We start from the raw sequence: 17,649 nt of genomic DNA, 5'->3' as shown, positions 1-17,649 counted from the left end.
AAAACTAGAGGGTCAGGAAGATGCTTGAAGAAGGCAAAGGCACCTTCTGAGTAAGAGTGATCATAGATATTGGGGCTATTTTTCCTTGCAAAGAAAGAGCTAAGAAAATGACCTACCAACTCTCTTGAGGAATCTGAAAGATCAATAGGCACCATCTTTAGGAGGGTCTAAACAGGGGCAAAAGTTGTACCACGTCTGGGTTCAGATAGAACTTGCCCAAGAAGACAAACACTAAAACCAACTACTCAAGGAAGCTGTGGACTAGGCACCCTCTGGAAAATATAAAAAAATGAGCCCCATTCCACTACTTCATGCTGCCTCTTCCCAGCTGGTGGAAGGTACTGGCCTTGCTCGTCCAACCTCAAGTTAGATCATGGCTTGTGAATCAGAAATGATTCATGATCACTAACAACATGAAGCTGTTCTCATAGTTTATTCACGAAGGGACCTCTGAGTTTGACATTTCATTTTTCTTCTGTTCTTTTTTTTTTTTTTTTTTTTTCACCTAAGAACCCCAGAACATTTCCAAACAGTAATGAGCTAAATTTCACAATATACCCTAAGGGGTAGATATGACTTCTCATATTACAGCTGAGGACAGAAAACAAAGCATTAAGTGATTTGCCCAAATCACCCAGGGAGTTCTATCGTGTCAGTGATAAGGTGGGGGAGGGTGGACAGGGACAGCCCAGTGCTTATTCCCAGTCCCAACAGCTAACTCCCTTTTAACAACACAGTGAAGCTGTTTTACAGTGGATGTACACCAAAGGCTAGAGGGCTTAGAAGCAACAGAGTAGCATAAAATTCTTAAGTCATGGCCAATATGGTTTTAATTTACAGGCAGGGTTACCGAGATATGATCAGAGAAGGAGGTAATATAACAGAGATGGCTACATTCAGACAGCGATACATGAGAAAACTGGCATAATCCTTCTTTTGCTAAGCCATCTGCTGCCCTGAATAATCCAGACCTTTAGAATGGGATTTACATGTCTAACTGCAATTGCATAGAAGAAACAAAATTCTGTGCACATCTGATGTTTTAACAGTAGCCAGTTGCTTCAAAATAGCTTCAAATGACTTCTGGTTACATCTAGAAAAGGGTTTAGCAAACTACAGTCCAGCCTATGGGCTAAAGCTTGTCACTCCTTAAGGATGGGTTTCACTTTTTAAAGGGGTATGAGAAAATAAAAAACAAAAAGAATATATGGCAAGAGATCCTATGTTGCCCACAAGGCGAGATTTACTATCTGGCTCTTCACCAAAAAGTTTGGTGAACGCTGCTCTAGAAAAACAAGATCCTATCAAATTTAATTTCTTCCATACCAACCTATATTCAGGCGATCCTGAACGTGAAACAGGTTGGCATCGTTTTCCTCAGCTGTATTATAAGCGAAGGTATTTAAAGGACACACTAAGTGGCTCTGGGAAATGTGACCCTAAGTACAGCAGGAGAGCTGGCCAGGAAGAGGACCCTCGGATCACTGCCTCAGGGCAAACGGGAACCAATACATAACAGAAACATGTAGAGAAAACAATCCTAATTTTGTTTTGTTTCTCATATTTTGTGTTGTTTGGGATTAAGAAGACTCTTGCTTTAATGTCCCCTGCTCCAAAACATTCCGTCCTTAGAAAAGAAATGTCATTTAAATAAACATCAGCTCTCATTCCTTAAAGCTGGAGGACCATCCGTGTGGGGGAGTGCAAGCATCCAATGGGTGTTCATCTTTGGCTTAAGGAAATATATGGTATCATCCAATATTAAGAATCCATAATGCCACAAATCCAAGGTTTCCTTTTCAAAGACTAGAGTTCATTCCTTCCTCAGAGACATCAGTGTACTTTGTGAGCTAGTATCTGCGTGCGACTTTTGCAAGTGGGATCCCATGAGTTAACCTCTCTCAAGTACCCTGGAGAAGGATGGAAACTAAAAACTAAAAGATTTCCTTTCTTTAAGCCCGGAGACATCCTGAGACTTCGGGTGTTTTCACGACAGAGAGCCCTGCTAAATCACTCACAGACAATTCTTCCTGGGACAAGACACAAAAACCCGGGACGTGGTATTGTTATTACTTTTTTTAATGGCAAAAGTTTACCTCCAGCCAAATGTCAGCCACGTCATGCACGATCATCACGAGGGTCCCACTGCGGATATAATTAGCACACCAAGAGAAGCTCATCAAACTAATAGCAGCCAGGTGGTGGATGACATGAGCTAGAAAATCCTATATAATGAGAGGAAAATAGCGGCTATTAAGCAAATGCAGTTATTTCCTAATCACTGGAAGAGCTAACAACAACAACAACAACAACAACAACAATATTTAAAAAAAAAAACCAGTAACTTACATCTGCACCTTTTTGAAATTTGTAAAATGCTTTCACTTTAATTCTTAAACACAATCTTTGCAAGGGAACTAGCACATATTATCCGCATCACTGAAGTCACTGAACTCTGAGACAGCATTGAATAGTTGTCATCTAAATCCTAAACATCTCCTAACATCTTTCCACTGCCTCACACTGGATATACATACACATCCCATCCCATATACATACACACATGAGTATATTCCTGTGTATATTTACATCTATCACTTATTCCCTGTCTAATTCCAACAAAGGGAAAAAGACAGATACACAATATAGTGAAACTATACAACCATGAAAATAAGAGTTGCTGCATATGAAACAAGTAACAAATGAAAGTGTAACAAATATATTAGCAAATCTAGGCTAAAGAAAGCTATTACAATTGAACATAAAACCTTAAAAGGTTTTCTGCAAACAAAATATACAAATGGCCAACAAGTACACAAAAAAGACACTCAACCCATGGGCTGTCAAGAAAATGTAAATCAAAACCACTTCATCCCCACTAGGATGGCTATAATAAAAATGATGAAGAAAAATAACAAGTGTTGGCAAGGAGGTAGAAAACTGGCATGCTTATATATTGCTGGTAGGATGTAAAATGCTACGGCTACCTTGCAGTTGCTCAAAAGGTTAAATATAAAATTATCATATAGCCCAGCAATTCCACTCTTAGGTATAGACCCAAGAGAAATAAAAATATCTCCATGCAAAAACTGGCCTATGAATGTTCACAGCAGCATTATTGCTGGCAGCCAAAAAAAGAAAACATCCCGAATAGCCATCAAGTGATAAACAGATGAATAAAATGTAGTATATCCATACAGTGGACTATTATTTAGCAATTAAAAGGAATGAAGTATGGATACATGCTTCAACATGAATGAACCTTGAAAACATTATGTTAAGTGAAAACCAGACACAAAAAACGATTTGTTATATGATTCAATTTATACGAAATATACAGAAGAGGAAAATCCACAAAGACAGAAAGTAGATTAGTGGTTGCCTAGGGCTGAGGAAGTTAGGAGGAATGGGGAGTGACTGCAAAAAGGTACAGGATTTCTTGTTGGGGGTGACAAAAATGCTCTAGTACTGACTATGGTGATGATTGCACAGCTCTGTGGATATATTCAAAACCACTGAACTATGTACTTTAGATGAATGGATTGTAGTATGCAGACACCTCAATAAAGATGTTTTAAAAAAACTTAAAGATTTCAGTTTCCTTGTAGCCAAAGTAAAAGAGTAAATATGATACTACTAATAACAGCCTAACTAATTGAGCACTTACTGTATACCAAGAAGTGCTTTGTATGGGTGAATCTGCTTAATTCTCATAATAACCAGAGACAGGAACTATTTTTAGCTCTATTTTACAGATAAGAAAATGAAGATCAGGGGGTTTGGCCAGTTAGCTTGAGATGTTAGTGAGTGGTGAAGTCACAGATTCAAACCCAGGCGTTCCAATTCCAGAGCCTGTGTTTTACCCCCCTCCCGATAGTTGTATGTCTCGTATGTCTCTGAAGACATGTATTTACAAATATATGACATATATTTACATTTAATTTTTGAAAAGGTACCCAATGCACTTGTATGTAATAAAGAGAAACCAACTACTGAAAAATCAAAGGTGGGAGAAAGACAGGATCGTTATAGGATCAACCCACCTTAGTATATCTATGAAGACCTTCTAAAAAGTGATTATTTTCAATTCTCTCCCTTGAGAAAATGGCTCAAACAATTTCATTTTGATGTATTCTTAGCCCAAACTAAAGTTAATGACAGTTAATCCACAGCTATTATTAAGTGTGTGGGAAGGAGATTGTTTCTATCAGATTTTTTCATAATATGTTCTTATACTTACATTCCAGAAGTTTTCTGTTAGATCTCCAGTTAACTGCAGTTGATTGAACCCCTTAATGTGGACAGTGGACACCATCACACCCCCAAACATCATTTATTCAAGCCAATTGGTCTTATCTCCTTAAAACTGAGTTCAACTTAACTTTACTTATCACACAAATTTTGTTACAAACTGACTTTTAAATAGAGAATACCATATGAAGTATATGCCAAGAGTATCATTTGATATGTGTTGCTAACATAGATGATGAAATCTTGTGATTGCATTGAGATTCTAATATGGTTTTCTTTACCAGCAAATGGTTCCTAAACAGTTCTTAAAACGCCTCACTTTGTTATGTGGGAGGATACATTTAACATGCCTGTAACTCAATTTCCCTGCATATAAAGCAAAACTAATCATGCCTGAAGCAAAGTTTCCTTGTAAAGATCTTGGATGAATTAAGGACAGCATGTTTTTAAAACCTTTTTAAAAAAATAAGGTAGGTTGTAATCAACTAAAGGATGTGGCCGCAGAATTAAAACTACTAGGACCTAAAGGACATCAAATTCCCAAACCAAAAGAAAAAAACAGATCACATAACGGAGAGTTCTCTTCTCACTGAACAAAAGGCGGGGTGGGGGAGGGTTCCACATTAAAGTTTCTCTAATGTTCCACTACAAAAACCTGCCAAGGCACCAAAGTATGAGCAAGATTTGCATTAATCTATGTGCTATATAAAATGCAAAAAGGCTATGAACTGAAACTACACACATGGAAGAATACAATTTAAAGACTAAGATTTGGGGGGGAGGGTAAAAATTTTTGAAGAAGTACAAGTAGTTTTATAAACAAGATACTTACCTTCCTCTTGACATCAGAGCCAAAGCTAAATATCAGAGACCAATAAAAACTCATCTCCAAAATGTAGTACCAGTACTGAGAAGGCAGCAAGGGCTGAGGAAAATGAGAAATGAGAAAAATTCACTGCTTTAGCATCATCAATAACTCATTATAAGGCATTAAACTATTGTTTATACCTATTTAATTCCACAAAATTACAATGCTTTAAGATTTCAATTTCTGAAAAGGAATCAAAGATAATATTTCAAGGCATTTTATTTCCAAAAGGGTAGATAAAAATTCCAAAATCAAGTTAAATGTTTTATTTAAAAGTTTATAAAACTATGGAGTGCCTGGGTGGCTTGGTCGGTTAAGCACTCGACTCTTGATTTTGGCTTAGGTCATCATCTCACGAACCATGAGATCAAGCCCTCTGTGCTGACAGCTCAGAGTCTGCTTGGGATTCTCTCTCTCCCTCTCTCTCTGCCCCTCCCCCACTGACATGTGCACATGCATGCTCTCTCTCTCACTCTCTCAAAATAAATAAACACTTAAAAAAAAAAGTTAATAAAACTACCACAGGTGTGATTGCATTATTTTAGTTGATTAAAAGTTAAATTAGGAAAAAAATTCAAAAATCTTTCCTTAAGAATATTGGCCAGTCTGTTCTGCTATTCCCATAATTTACCTTGTTTTATGTTTCTTGAATACTATTCAAAATTTGATGTCCTAACCTCTTTACTGGTGACAGTTAAGTAATCAGAATTGGCCTATTCTCAAAAAGGGCAGTAATAAAATATACACAATTATTTAAATACTCCAAAAATGTCTTCTGAAAAAAAATTTCTACATCTAGAATTTTACTTAATAATGTTATAGTGTGTGTATGTGTGTGCGGTGCCTATCTTAGGTAAGTTGATATATTACTTGGTGTAATGGATTGTTACATTAATGCCTCCAGTGAATTTCACCTTCTGATATCCATGCACTGGTATAGTCTATGTGACCATGAACTTGATCTTGGGCTTTGGTCAAGGGATCATAAGCAAATATGATGCAAGCAGAGAGTCTATAATCACCAGGTAAGAAACCTGAGCTATCCTGCTGATAAGAACAAAGTAGAGGATCAAGGTGCCCACCGCCAAAAATATGAATGAGGACACCAGGGACATGAACCATCCCCTAATCAACCCACCAACCAACTGAAAAATGCATGCACAAATTCATTTAACACAACATGGAACAGAAAGAACTGCTCAGTTGAGCCCAGCTCAAATTGTTAACCCAAATCACGAGCAAATAAATGGTTGTTGTTTTAAGACACTGTATTGAGGATGGTTTGTTAGGTACCAATAGATAACTAACATACCTAAGAAGTTCAGAGTAAGTTGGAAGCAGAAGAATAAGACTGGAGTTTGGCCTACATAATGCCTGAGTATCTTATGGTCTAACCTTTGATTCTTTAATACTGAAGCTAACATATTAAAAGGAATAATTTTCTGGTCAACTAATCATCCTCAGTAAGGCCATAAAAGAATGAGACAGCTGCTGCTTTCTTCTATGTCAGACAAGCACCTATGAGACTAATTCTCCTAGTGAGAATAACTAAAAAAAAATCCGGGTAAAATGCATAAAAATATCTGTGAGAAGGCATCAAAGAGCAACCAAGGCATCCAGAACCTGTGAAGCTAAGAGTTCAAAGAGAAAAATGCATTAAAAGTGAATCCTTTATTTCAAATGCATCCTTAATTCAAGAAGTACTACAGACCTTAAAGAGGATAAATTCAAAGAAAACTACACCTGTGTATAGCATTAGTGAGTATTTGTCAATTTATAAGCAGCATGGACCCAGAGACTAAGAAGTAGATGAAGTTAAATGGACTTTTGGCAATCTCATACTGCTAGGATGCAAATTGGTACTCAGGGCCAGCCAAGCAAGAAGAGTCCTGGCAAACGCTGTAGTCTTTTATTAAAACCACTAGGAAAATATCCTAGGAATATGGGTAAGTTGTAAATACATCTGCCCTCAAAAAGACTGGAATCAACCTTGAATCAACTCAATCACATATAAGATGAAGGTGATCTGTCTCTATTATAACTAATTGAAGTGAAAGTAAATCTTCTCAAGAGGAAGATAATATTATCCTGAGCATCTATACTTTTTCATATACAATATCTATCATTCAATAGAAAGTTATCAAGCACAAGGAGATAAGAATAAGAAAATAGAACAGACCCATAGGTGATGAAGACATGGGATTCATCAGACCAGGACTTTAAAATAACTTTGAAAACTTGGTTAATATGTGGAAAATTTCAGTAAAGAACTGGAATCCATTTAAAAAAAGAATTAAATGAAAATTTGAGAACTGGAAAACAGAGTAACTATAATTTATAAGATATATTTAACAGCAGTTTAGACACTGCTAGAAAAGACACTAGCAAACTAGAGGACACGAAATACAATATATCCAGATCTGTGAAGGATCTGAGATTTTACCCTACTTGCAGGACAGCTTGCCACAGTTTCATGGATAATGATTAAAGATATGAAACTCCTGGGTCAGAGATAAAGAATAGTTTATTATTCACAGTAATAGTAGTTGCCAGAGTATCAATATTTGGGCCAGTTCTCCCATCTTAATTCATGTAGGGCTAAAAAAAAGGGTCAGATGACATCTGCACATGTAATGGGTTGTATTACAAGAGAGGAACACTGAGCTAGGAAACCTGAATCTTTCATAATAGATAGTAACATGCCTACCCTTTGCTCCAGAAGGAGACATTTCTATTTTCCCAGGTTGTCTGTTATATAAACATCCTTGAGAAGATAGTACAGAACAAAAGGCAGGCCGTGCTTCATTTCATTTGACATGCAAAAATGCAAGAAATCTGTGGTGGATTAACTCCCAACAGACTAAAGCTCAGAGAAGCAAGAGGATGGAAAACACTGGAAAAAGCAAAAGAGACATATGGGACTTAGTGTAAAGGTCTAGAATGTTAGTACACCTGTAACTGGAATTCCAGAAAGAGAAAAGAAAGAGAAAGGAACTAAAGTAATGGCTAAGAATTTTCCTTTCTTCTTAAAAAATGTTTTATTTATTTTTGAGAGAGAGAGAGAGAGAGAGAGAGAGCAAGCAGGGGAGGGGCAAAAAGAGGGAAACAAAGGATCTGAAACAGGCTCCATGCTGACAGCAGAGGGCCCAATATGGGGCTCGAACTCACGAACTGTGAGATCATGAACTGAGCTGCAGTCAGATGCTTAACTGACGGAGCCACCCAGGTGCCCCAATGGCTGAGGATTTTCTAAAACTGACTGAAGATATCACACCACAGATTCAAGAAGTACTATGGACATTAAAGAGGATACATTCAAAGAAAACCACATTTATGCGTATCATAATAAAATGTGAAAGACAAAGACAAGATATAGAACTCAGAGAAAAAAGATATTTTGTTCAAGGAGGCAAAAATAAAAACTGACAGCTGAATTCTTAAAGAAAATTATGGGATCCAGAAGGCAATGGAATGCCATTTTCAAAGTGCTAAAGGAAAATCACTGCTAACCTAGAATTCTATACCCAGGAAAAATATCCTCTAAAAAATGAAGGCAAAGTGATAACATCTCAGAAAAGCAAACCAGAGGGACTTCTTCAGCCAGAAGGATAATCATCCCAGATGGAAGCATGGAAAAGCAAGATATAAGGCATAGCATTGGGAGGGAGATTTAACTGATTTACAAAACAATAATAGCAATGACTTGTCAGGTTTTAAATATTTGAAGGAGGAAATAGGAGGGGGATATATACAAAGTATTCTAATGACTGTTCAGTGGCTGGAAAGAGGTAAGAGCACTACGTTTTATTAGACTCCATCCAATAATTTAAAAATGCACATGGTGATCTCTAGGATAAATACTAAAAGAATAAAAGCTAACTGAAAAGCTAATATAAAGAAAAAAGTGGAATAATAATTTTTTTTTCAAAAACTTGACTGGCCCATAAAAAAGTAAGAAGAGAGTACAATAAAAGGAAATGCACTAGGTGGTACAAATAGAAAATAAATAGTAAGATACTAGATTTAAACTCAAATATGTAATTGCATTAACCATAAACCGACTAAAGGAAAAACACACGTGACGGGTAAATAAGGAATAAGGAGGAGTAAGCTTCAGTAGAGAAAGAGCCAAAGAATTGCACAGACATGGACAGAGAGTAGGAAGGGGGCTCGGACCTAACTCATGGGACAATTTAAGGGGCCCAAAGCTGACATAAGGGAGGGACCGTATCACAGGGGACTTACCTGCCTGGGATAGCCATTCCACACTTCCCACAGGTCATAAACCCAAGGTTTCTGAAAAATAAAAAAAAAGGAACCAAGGGAGAGAAAATAAGTCTTTGGAGTCAAAGGCAGATTTCAGCAGAAAACATAAGCTCTTCCTGATGTCACTGATGGGGGCACACATGCACAGTAAACTGTTGCTCCTGCTGAACCTCTCTCTCTTTGTACATCTTCCCATACAACATATCTGTGATGCTTATGACTTCCAGTGAATCTGGGACCACACACCTTGCTGTCTCATGCAGGGAATTATTCAAACAAGCGAAACCTCTAACGATATTACTTCCGAACCAGACTGCTGTTTCTGCAGCAATAAAAATATCTTGAAAGAAATCTCTAAAAGCTGGTCATCTTTTTTTTTTCTGTGAACTATCTATCACTTAATGAGGTAATCATTTAATAACTATTTAAGCAGACAATGCAAAGGAAATATGGGAAGGGAAGATTTCTGATGAGTGAGTACCGAGTCTTGATAGAACAAGTGGGATTCGATATGGCAGGGATGGGATTTGGCAGGTAGATAGGGGTGGGAAGGGCAAGAAGTTTCTGGCAAAGGGGATGAAGTGTGCTAAAATCCAAAAGTGAGGATATACCAGTGTGTTCAGTGGATTGTTAGTAGTTCAGGGGTAGCTGGCACATGGGTTGTGCGAGTGGAAATAGAGATTAGGTTTAAGACTTATGTTTGCAAAAAAAAAAAAAAATAGTATTTGCAAATTCAAAGCTTAACAAAGGCTCTGAAAGACAGCCTGAGGGTTTCTGACTTCTCTAGACATTAGGATGAGTTTAAAGGCATAAAAGCTGGTTATTTTACTGAGAATATTATTTTCCAAGGAATTCACAGGCAAGAATTTTTAAAATTAAAGACAAATTCCAGTCAAAGAATATCAAAGAGACAACTTACATCATAAAGAAATACAATTCCAGCAACAGTCATTATTAAGTAAAATGTAAATCGCCAGCTGCCAAAAGAAAGAAAAATCTTGTGAAGGTGATTGACATCTGAGGAGAAACGCACTTTGTATGACAGTTTGGAAAGAATGCACGGACAAATCTAATGTGACATCCTGACTCTGCCACTTGTTAAATGGCTGAAACTGTAGGTTAGCCTTAATTTCTTCACCTATAAAATGGGAATGACAAAAATTACCTCAAACTGCAGAAAGAATTGAAGCTAATTTGTGAAAAGTAAGCATCTGGTATGAAGTAAGCAACAACAGGTGACTACTATTATTACCGTTAGTATCATACCTGACATACGATAGACCCAATTCTTGACACACAATAGACAATGGGTTGACATTAGTATTAGTCTAATCGTTTATTTGCACCCCATGTAATCCCCAGTGAAAAGGTTTCCATGTGGCCAGATTTTCGTCTTGTCTCTGAAAAGCAGATTTTGAAAGAAAATCTTTTCCTCATGTATGAACAGAGACTTAAAAAGACATATCAATCAACTGTACTGTGTGGGTTTTATTAAGATCCCAATTCAAACAAACAGACTGTAAAGAAAATTATGAGTCAATCAAGGGAATCTGAACACTGATTAAATATTTACTGTTATTACAGTTTTTCTGAGGTATGATACTGGTGTTGCAATTTTGTTTAAAAAAACAGAGTATCTCTTAGAGATACATACTGAAATATTTATAGTGAAGTCATATAATGTCTGATATTTGTGTCAAAAGTAATCCTCAAGGGGCACCTGGGTGGCTTAATTGGTTAAGCATCTGAGGTTTGGCTCAGGTCATGATCTCAAGGTCCATGAGTTGGAGCCCCACATCAAGCTCTGTGCTGACAGCTCAGATCCTGGAGCTGTTTCAGATTCTGTGTCTCCCTCTTTCTGCCCCTACCCCGCTCACACTCTGTCTCTCTCCCTCTCTCAAAAATAAATAAACATTAAAAAATTTTTTTTAAAAAAGTAATCGTCAGTCATAATTGGTTGAAGGTGGTCAAAAAAAACAAACTTTCAGTATGGGATAAACAAATACTGGGGATGTGATGTACAACATGATGATGATAGTTGATGCTGCTGTCTGGTGTACTGACAAGATGCTAAGACAGTAGACATGTGTCCTCATCACAAGGAAAAAAACTTTTTTTTTCTTTTTTGTACCTGGATGAGATGACAGACATTAACTAAACTTACTGTGGTAATCATCTCATAATATACGAAAGTCAAACCATCATACTGTGTGCTTTAAACTTAGACAGTGATATATGTCAACTGTATCTCAGTGAAACTGAAAGAAAAAAAATTTATCCACAAAAAACAATCTGTGCTAGGAGAGAAAAGTAGGTCAGGGACACAGATGACACAGGATTGCCTTCAGTTGGTAATAATTAAAGTCCGTGATGGGTACATAGCACATATACTTCATTATATACCAACATCTACTGACCTCTTGACTCTGTGCCAAGCACTGTGCTAAGCACATGTGTGTTATCACATTTCTATCTTCACGTTTGTGGACTAGGAACTGTAATTAGCTCCTCATTATGGATAAAGGGCAGATAAGGTGGCTACCACTAAAGGACAAAAGAGGTTGGGAGAGATCACATAACTCCCCGAGGCTGTGCAGTGACCATCAGATGCAAGCACAAAACCCAAGTGTCAACATTTTCCTGGACTGGTCTTGTCAGGTTGCATTACACCATCCCAGGGGTTTCAAGGTGTGTGCGAGGAATTCCTGGCATCAAAATATTTTCATAACACCACCCCCGTGTTATTGCCATTTTCACTCATCCCCTCACAAGCATACAGTGATTTCCAGAGGCTACCTGACGTGGGGCGCCATCTTTGCTCTAAGAGCTGATACACTGTGTGCTTGTGTACTCTCATATTTTATAAATGTCTCAGCTTTCATTTCCAATATCGGTAGGCATAACACACACAAGCTAATGCTCTTTGTGGTCTTTGACACTTTCAAACCAAGAAGTTTGAGAGCGGCTGCCCTTCACTAATTATAAGACAAATGATAAGGTCTTATCATTGTTGTTTCACTGGTTTCAGATGAAATAGTTGGTAAAACTTCCCTTTCTCCCAGGAAAGATGCAGACAAATATAATCGCAAGGGAAAACGATCTCTTGGTGGTGGTGGTGGGTGGGTGGAGGGGGGGGGAGGAAATCCAGAAACTGATTGGTCAGGCTCAGACAGTAAGTACAGCCAGGGGGACTGGACAGAGTAAATTCGGGCAATGGCAACAGAAGCTGACAAGAGCAGTGACAGGGCTCAGGAATGGGCAAGGCCCAGTGGAGCAGGCAGGGACCAGCCCTAGGGTCAGCTAAGGCAAGATGGCAGCCCACCCAGCCAGAGGAATGCTCCAGGTATTGAGTACTGGGAATCACCTGGTATTTTCATAATAAACTTCCCACCGCTAGATGGAAATGCTTATTTTAAAAAGTGGTCAGGTAATATGGAATTTGCTTTAAAAATAAAGGATGCAGTGTGGATTAAAACCCTGAATTCTGAGGAACAGGACTTAGGGGTCATTATTTTAAAAAGTAACGAAGTACAATAGCCAAGATATGGAAGCAACCTAGTGCCCATCAACAGATGACTGGATAAAGAAGATGTGATATATATGGACACAATGGAATGTGTCCATGGGCACATGGAATATATATATATATATATATACACACACACACACACACACACACACATACACAGTGGAACATGTATGAAAATGAAATCTTGTCATTTGTGACAATGTGGATGGACCTAGAAGGTATTATACTAAGTGAAATAAGTCATACAGAGAAAGACAAATACCATATGATTTCACTTAGATGTAGGATCAAAAAAAAAAAAAAACCCACAGCAAATGAACAAATAAAACAAAACAGAAACAGACTCACAGATACAGACAACAACCTGGTGTCTGCCAGAGGGGAGCGTATAGGGGAATGGGTGAAATAAAGGAAGGAGATTAAAAGGTACAAACTACCAGTTATTAAGTGTGTAAAACTCGGGGATGCAATGTGCAGCATAGGGAATGTAGTTCATAATACTGTAACAACTTTATATGGTGGCAGATGGTTGCTAGATTTATTGTTGTGATCACTTTGGAATGTATATAAATGTCAAATCGCCATGTTGTACAGCTGAAACTAATCTAATATTATATGTCAACTATACCTCAATAAAAAAAAAAAGAAAGTAACCAAGGAAACAATACAGTAAACTTAAGGTGTTCATCCTGATATTATAGAGGAGTTTCTGCCTGTTGGAGAATAATTTGTAAAAGCTTGGTGTTGGGAAATAAATTTCCTGAGATTTCCAAAATGCCTGGGGCTAAGTATCTCTTCCTATGATTCCCATAGCACATCCCATAGCTGGTGCAATAAAGTGTAATTAAATAGCTTGGCATTTTGCTTTCGTCTATTTATTTAGTCTATAATAGCAGTGTTCTGACTTAGAGGAAATTTGTGACATTTCTAAAGAAGAAGGTAAAGCTTAAATTTTATTTGTTGGCCCTCTCCTACTTCCTGAACACATTGTAGAATTTCCTGCTTTGTGTCTTTGCCTTACTTGAAACATGCTACTCTCCAATCCTGATTTCTTTTCTCATGGAAATCCCAACTCATTCCTCTTGGTCTGACCTCCCTTTCTCTAACGTATCCAGGCTTACTGACACCATCTCCTCTGAATGCCCACAATGCATCTAAACATGACCGTGAACTACAGGTATACAGGCTCATGCACCATCGGGGTGGAATCACTGGATGGATGTTGTGGTTTCCTAAGCGATAGTCTTGTCTCCCTGATTAGCTGTGTAAGGCGAGTGACCAGGCCTTCCACTTTTATTTCCCTCCTAAAATCTAGAACTCCACCCAATGTGGGAGAGTGCCGAATACAGAGAAGACCGTCAACATAACCCTCTCCTTTGCCTGACTGATGAATAGTTGACAATTTGAAATTCCCTTCCATGGCCTGAATTATTAGGCTGACTTTCAGCAGGCTAATTGACTGCCAGATTCCCAAGTGTTAGGCCTTGTTGACCCAACCAGTTAGCTGATATGGTGGGTTTCTCCTTGCTAAGAGGTAAGCATTAGGTGTCAAGGGGCAGTACCATGGAGCAGAAAGAGTACCACAAAAGGAGTCAGAAGATATGAGTGCAGTAGCCCGGCCAACAGCTAGAGTATCTCAAGCAAATTCCTTTAAGAAGATGGACCTGTAGTTTCTCATTTCTTTTTCTTTTCCTCTCCATTTTTATTGAGATTTCATTGACATAAGGCACTGTGTAAGTTGAAAAAATTTTCATTTCTTACACAGAGCTAGCTCCACCTTTCCTGATTGTTTCACACCATTGGTGGGAGGCTGCAAAATTATTTATAAACTGTAAGTCAGCACTGTTGGGGAGCTGGGTGGCTCAGTCAGTTAAGCCTCCAACTTCGACTCTGGTCATGATCTCACAGTTCATGAGTTCAAGCCCCACGTGGGGCTCTGTCCTGAAAGCTCAGAGCCTGGAGACTGCTTCGGATTCTGTGTTTCCCCCTCTCTCTCCCCATCCCCTGCTCACGTTCTCTGTCTCTCTGTCTCAAAAATAAATAAACATTTAAAAAAAAATTTAAGCTGTAAGGCACTGTAATGTATAAGAAATTACCACAGACTTTCAGGGGCGCATGATCCAGCTCAGGAGTAGACAATTAATTCCTGCCTGGGGACTTTATTTAAGATAAGAATCATTTACTAGAAAAAAATTAATGAATGACAGTAGGCAAACAGGAAGATGTAATATGTAATATGAGACTTTTTAGTGTTTTGCACTAATGGTTTAAAGAGATTCTGTCATGCCAAGCTGACATCAGTAGCAACAATATTAATCTCTCAAGAGCTAAAAATCAAAGAGCTAGTTAGAAGACAAACCAGGAGGGGTGCCTGGGTGGCTCAGTCGGTTAAGTGTCTGACTTCAGCTCAGATCATGATCTCACGGTTTGTGAGTTCAAGCCCCGCATTGGGCTCTATGCTGACAGCTCAGACCATGGAACCTGCTTTGGATTCTGTGTCTCCCCCTCTCTCTGCCCCTCCCCCGTTCATATTCTCTCTCTCTCTCTCTCTCTCTCTCTCTCTCTCTCTCTCTCTCAAAAATAAATAAACACTTAAGAAAAAAGAAAAGAAAACAAACCAGGACATTCACATTGAACTTCCATTGGAAGCCAGTGATGAGAAATTACTGTTTTGAGACACCCTGAAGACGTGGGCTGTACTCCTACACACGATCAGCATCACAGCCAGATCACATCAGTCAGGAATATCCAGGTAAACTGAAGGAAGCCATTAAAGCTTAGCCTCAGACTCTATTTATTTGACACTCTTACATCAGCTCGCTATTCACTTCACCATTAAAATAAAATAATATATCTGGTAAAAATCACCGGCAATGAGAGAACTGTAAGAAACAGGGAGAAGGAAGGGATGCTATTAGTGTATACAGTGTGGAATAAAACACAACCCAATAAATGAGCATTTGTCTGGATGCAAAGCAGAGGAAAAGGGGGTGCCTAGGTGGCTCAGTCAGTTGAGCATCTCTCTCTCTTTTTTTTAAAGTTTATTTATTTATTTTGAGAGAGACAGAGACAGAGTGAGTGGGGGAGGAAGAGAGAATCTGAAGCAGGCTCTGCACCACCAGTCCAGAGCCTGACATGGGACTCGAGCTCATGAGCCATGAGATCACGACCTGAGCTGAAACCAAGAGTTGGATGCTTAACCGACTGAACCACCCAGGTGCCCAAGCATTTGACTCTTGATATCGGCTCAGGTCATGATCCCAGGGTCGTGGGATCAGGCCCCTACATTGGGCTTTGCACTGGTCATGGGACCTGCTTGAAACTCTCTCTCTCTCTCTCTCTCTCTCTCTCTCTCTCTCTTCCCTGCCCCTCTCCCCCACTCATGCACTCTCTCTCTCTCAAAAAAAAGAAAAAAGGAAAAAAAAAGAGGAGGAAAAGAGTAAGAGTGGTGACCTAGTGTTCCTTTTTCACACAGGTATCAATTTCTGCCACCAAGGGAGTAACCCAAAGTACAACAAAATTCTACAGGAGGGGAAAAAAAACCCCACAGAGCCCAAATGAAACAAAAAATAAGTGCAATGCAGCCTCACTGCCTGCAGAGCATATTCAAAGTAGCCAGCTCTGAAAAATCTTACTTGGTACCCTAGCCTACCCTGACTCCCCTGCTAAAACCAACTGGGAAACCCAGAGGAATTGGCCATTGAGTCCACAGGCAAGGGGTGGAGGGGCTGGTGGGGGAGGAGCCAAGCGAGACAGAGGAACAGACACCGTCTCATTTTCTGCTCTTATAATGTGATATAATAATTGGAATGTGCTTGGAAACAGGTGATAAAGTCTTGTGAAGTAGGGCCAACCTCTACCCTAGAAAAAATAAACACCAGTTAAGACATTTGTATTGTTTTTCTGGACTTCAAGGTGAATACATAATATGTCCTATTCATTTCAGAGAGTTCATAGCATGCCCCATTTCATGGAGAAGGAAACTGAAGCAGAGAAGGTCAATGGGTGACTAGCCTAAAACACTCAACTGGTCAGTGACAGAGCTGGGTTCGAACCTTCTTTTGCTCCAATTTCAATGTTCTTTCTGAAATGACCATCCTGCTCCATGTAAAATCATGACATTACAAAAGCTTGAACTGTCCTACTTACCAAGCTTCTTGGAATCTTTTCATCCTGCAAGGCCTCTGTTGATTCCGCCGACTCCTAAACCATCTTTCCACCTGGCGCTCTGTCAAGTTACACTTCTTCGCCAGTCCATAAATATCAGCCTGAAAGGCGATAAAATGAATGAACAAGTGATAAAGAGCAGTCATATTGGCCAGCAGTCAAGAGACAGTGTAACTGGCTTACAAGAGTTTGTGCACTGGAGAGGAGAGAGACCATGTGTTAGATCTTGGGACAGTGAATTTGCCTCTTTTGCTTATGGAATCACACACACACATACACAGGAAAAAAAAAGAAAAGGCTGTTAGTATCCCAGCACTCTGAGTTACTAAAAACGATCAATTCTCTGTAAGTTGGCAGCAACCCATACATTCAAGCTGCAGATGTGAGCTCACTCAATCAGCAAAGTTTTATTGAGGGCTTCCCAGGTACCAGGTAGAGAAGCATAGCTTAGATGTTGATCAGATCCAACTGCCTCATCTTTCCTATGAGAAGCTGGAACACCAAGCGTGTTAGTAAGTTTTCCAAGACCTAAAGTTAATAGGAAAGCAAGGACAAGAACTTAGGGTAA

The 17,649-nt window shown here is 38.9% G+C and overlaps 1 protein-coding gene across 4 annotated transcripts in view; it reads right to left on the bottom strand.

The window, feature by feature from the left end:
• Positions 1-17,649, bottom strand: part of CERS3 (ceramide synthase 3) — a 119,673-nt gene that overhangs the window by 45,445 nt on the left and 56,579 nt on the right. For all 4 annotated transcript variants that reach the window (XM_049614004.1, XM_049614005.1, XM_049614006.1 and 1 more), the window contains 5 exons: positions 17,064-17,182; positions 10,305-10,362; positions 9,365-9,415; positions 5,084-5,176; positions 2,097-2,225 (listed from right to left, as the gene is read on the bottom strand). In XM_049614004.1, the coding sequence (XP_049469961.1) occupies positions 2,097-2,225; positions 5,084-5,176; positions 9,365-9,415; positions 10,305-10,362; positions 17,064-17,182 (450 nt within the window). The remainder of the gene's footprint in view (positions 1-2,096; positions 2,226-5,083; positions 5,177-9,364; positions 9,416-10,304; positions 10,363-17,063; positions 17,183-17,649) is intronic.

Source organism: Panthera uncia (assembly GCF_023721935.1).
Source record: "Panthera uncia isolate 11264 chromosome B3 unlocalized genomic scaffold, Puncia_PCG_1.0 HiC_scaffold_1, whole genome shotgun sequence".
NCBI lineage: Eukaryota > Metazoa > Chordata > Mammalia > Carnivora > Felidae > Panthera > Panthera uncia.
This window is presented reverse-complemented; position numbering and strand designations above follow the sequence as displayed.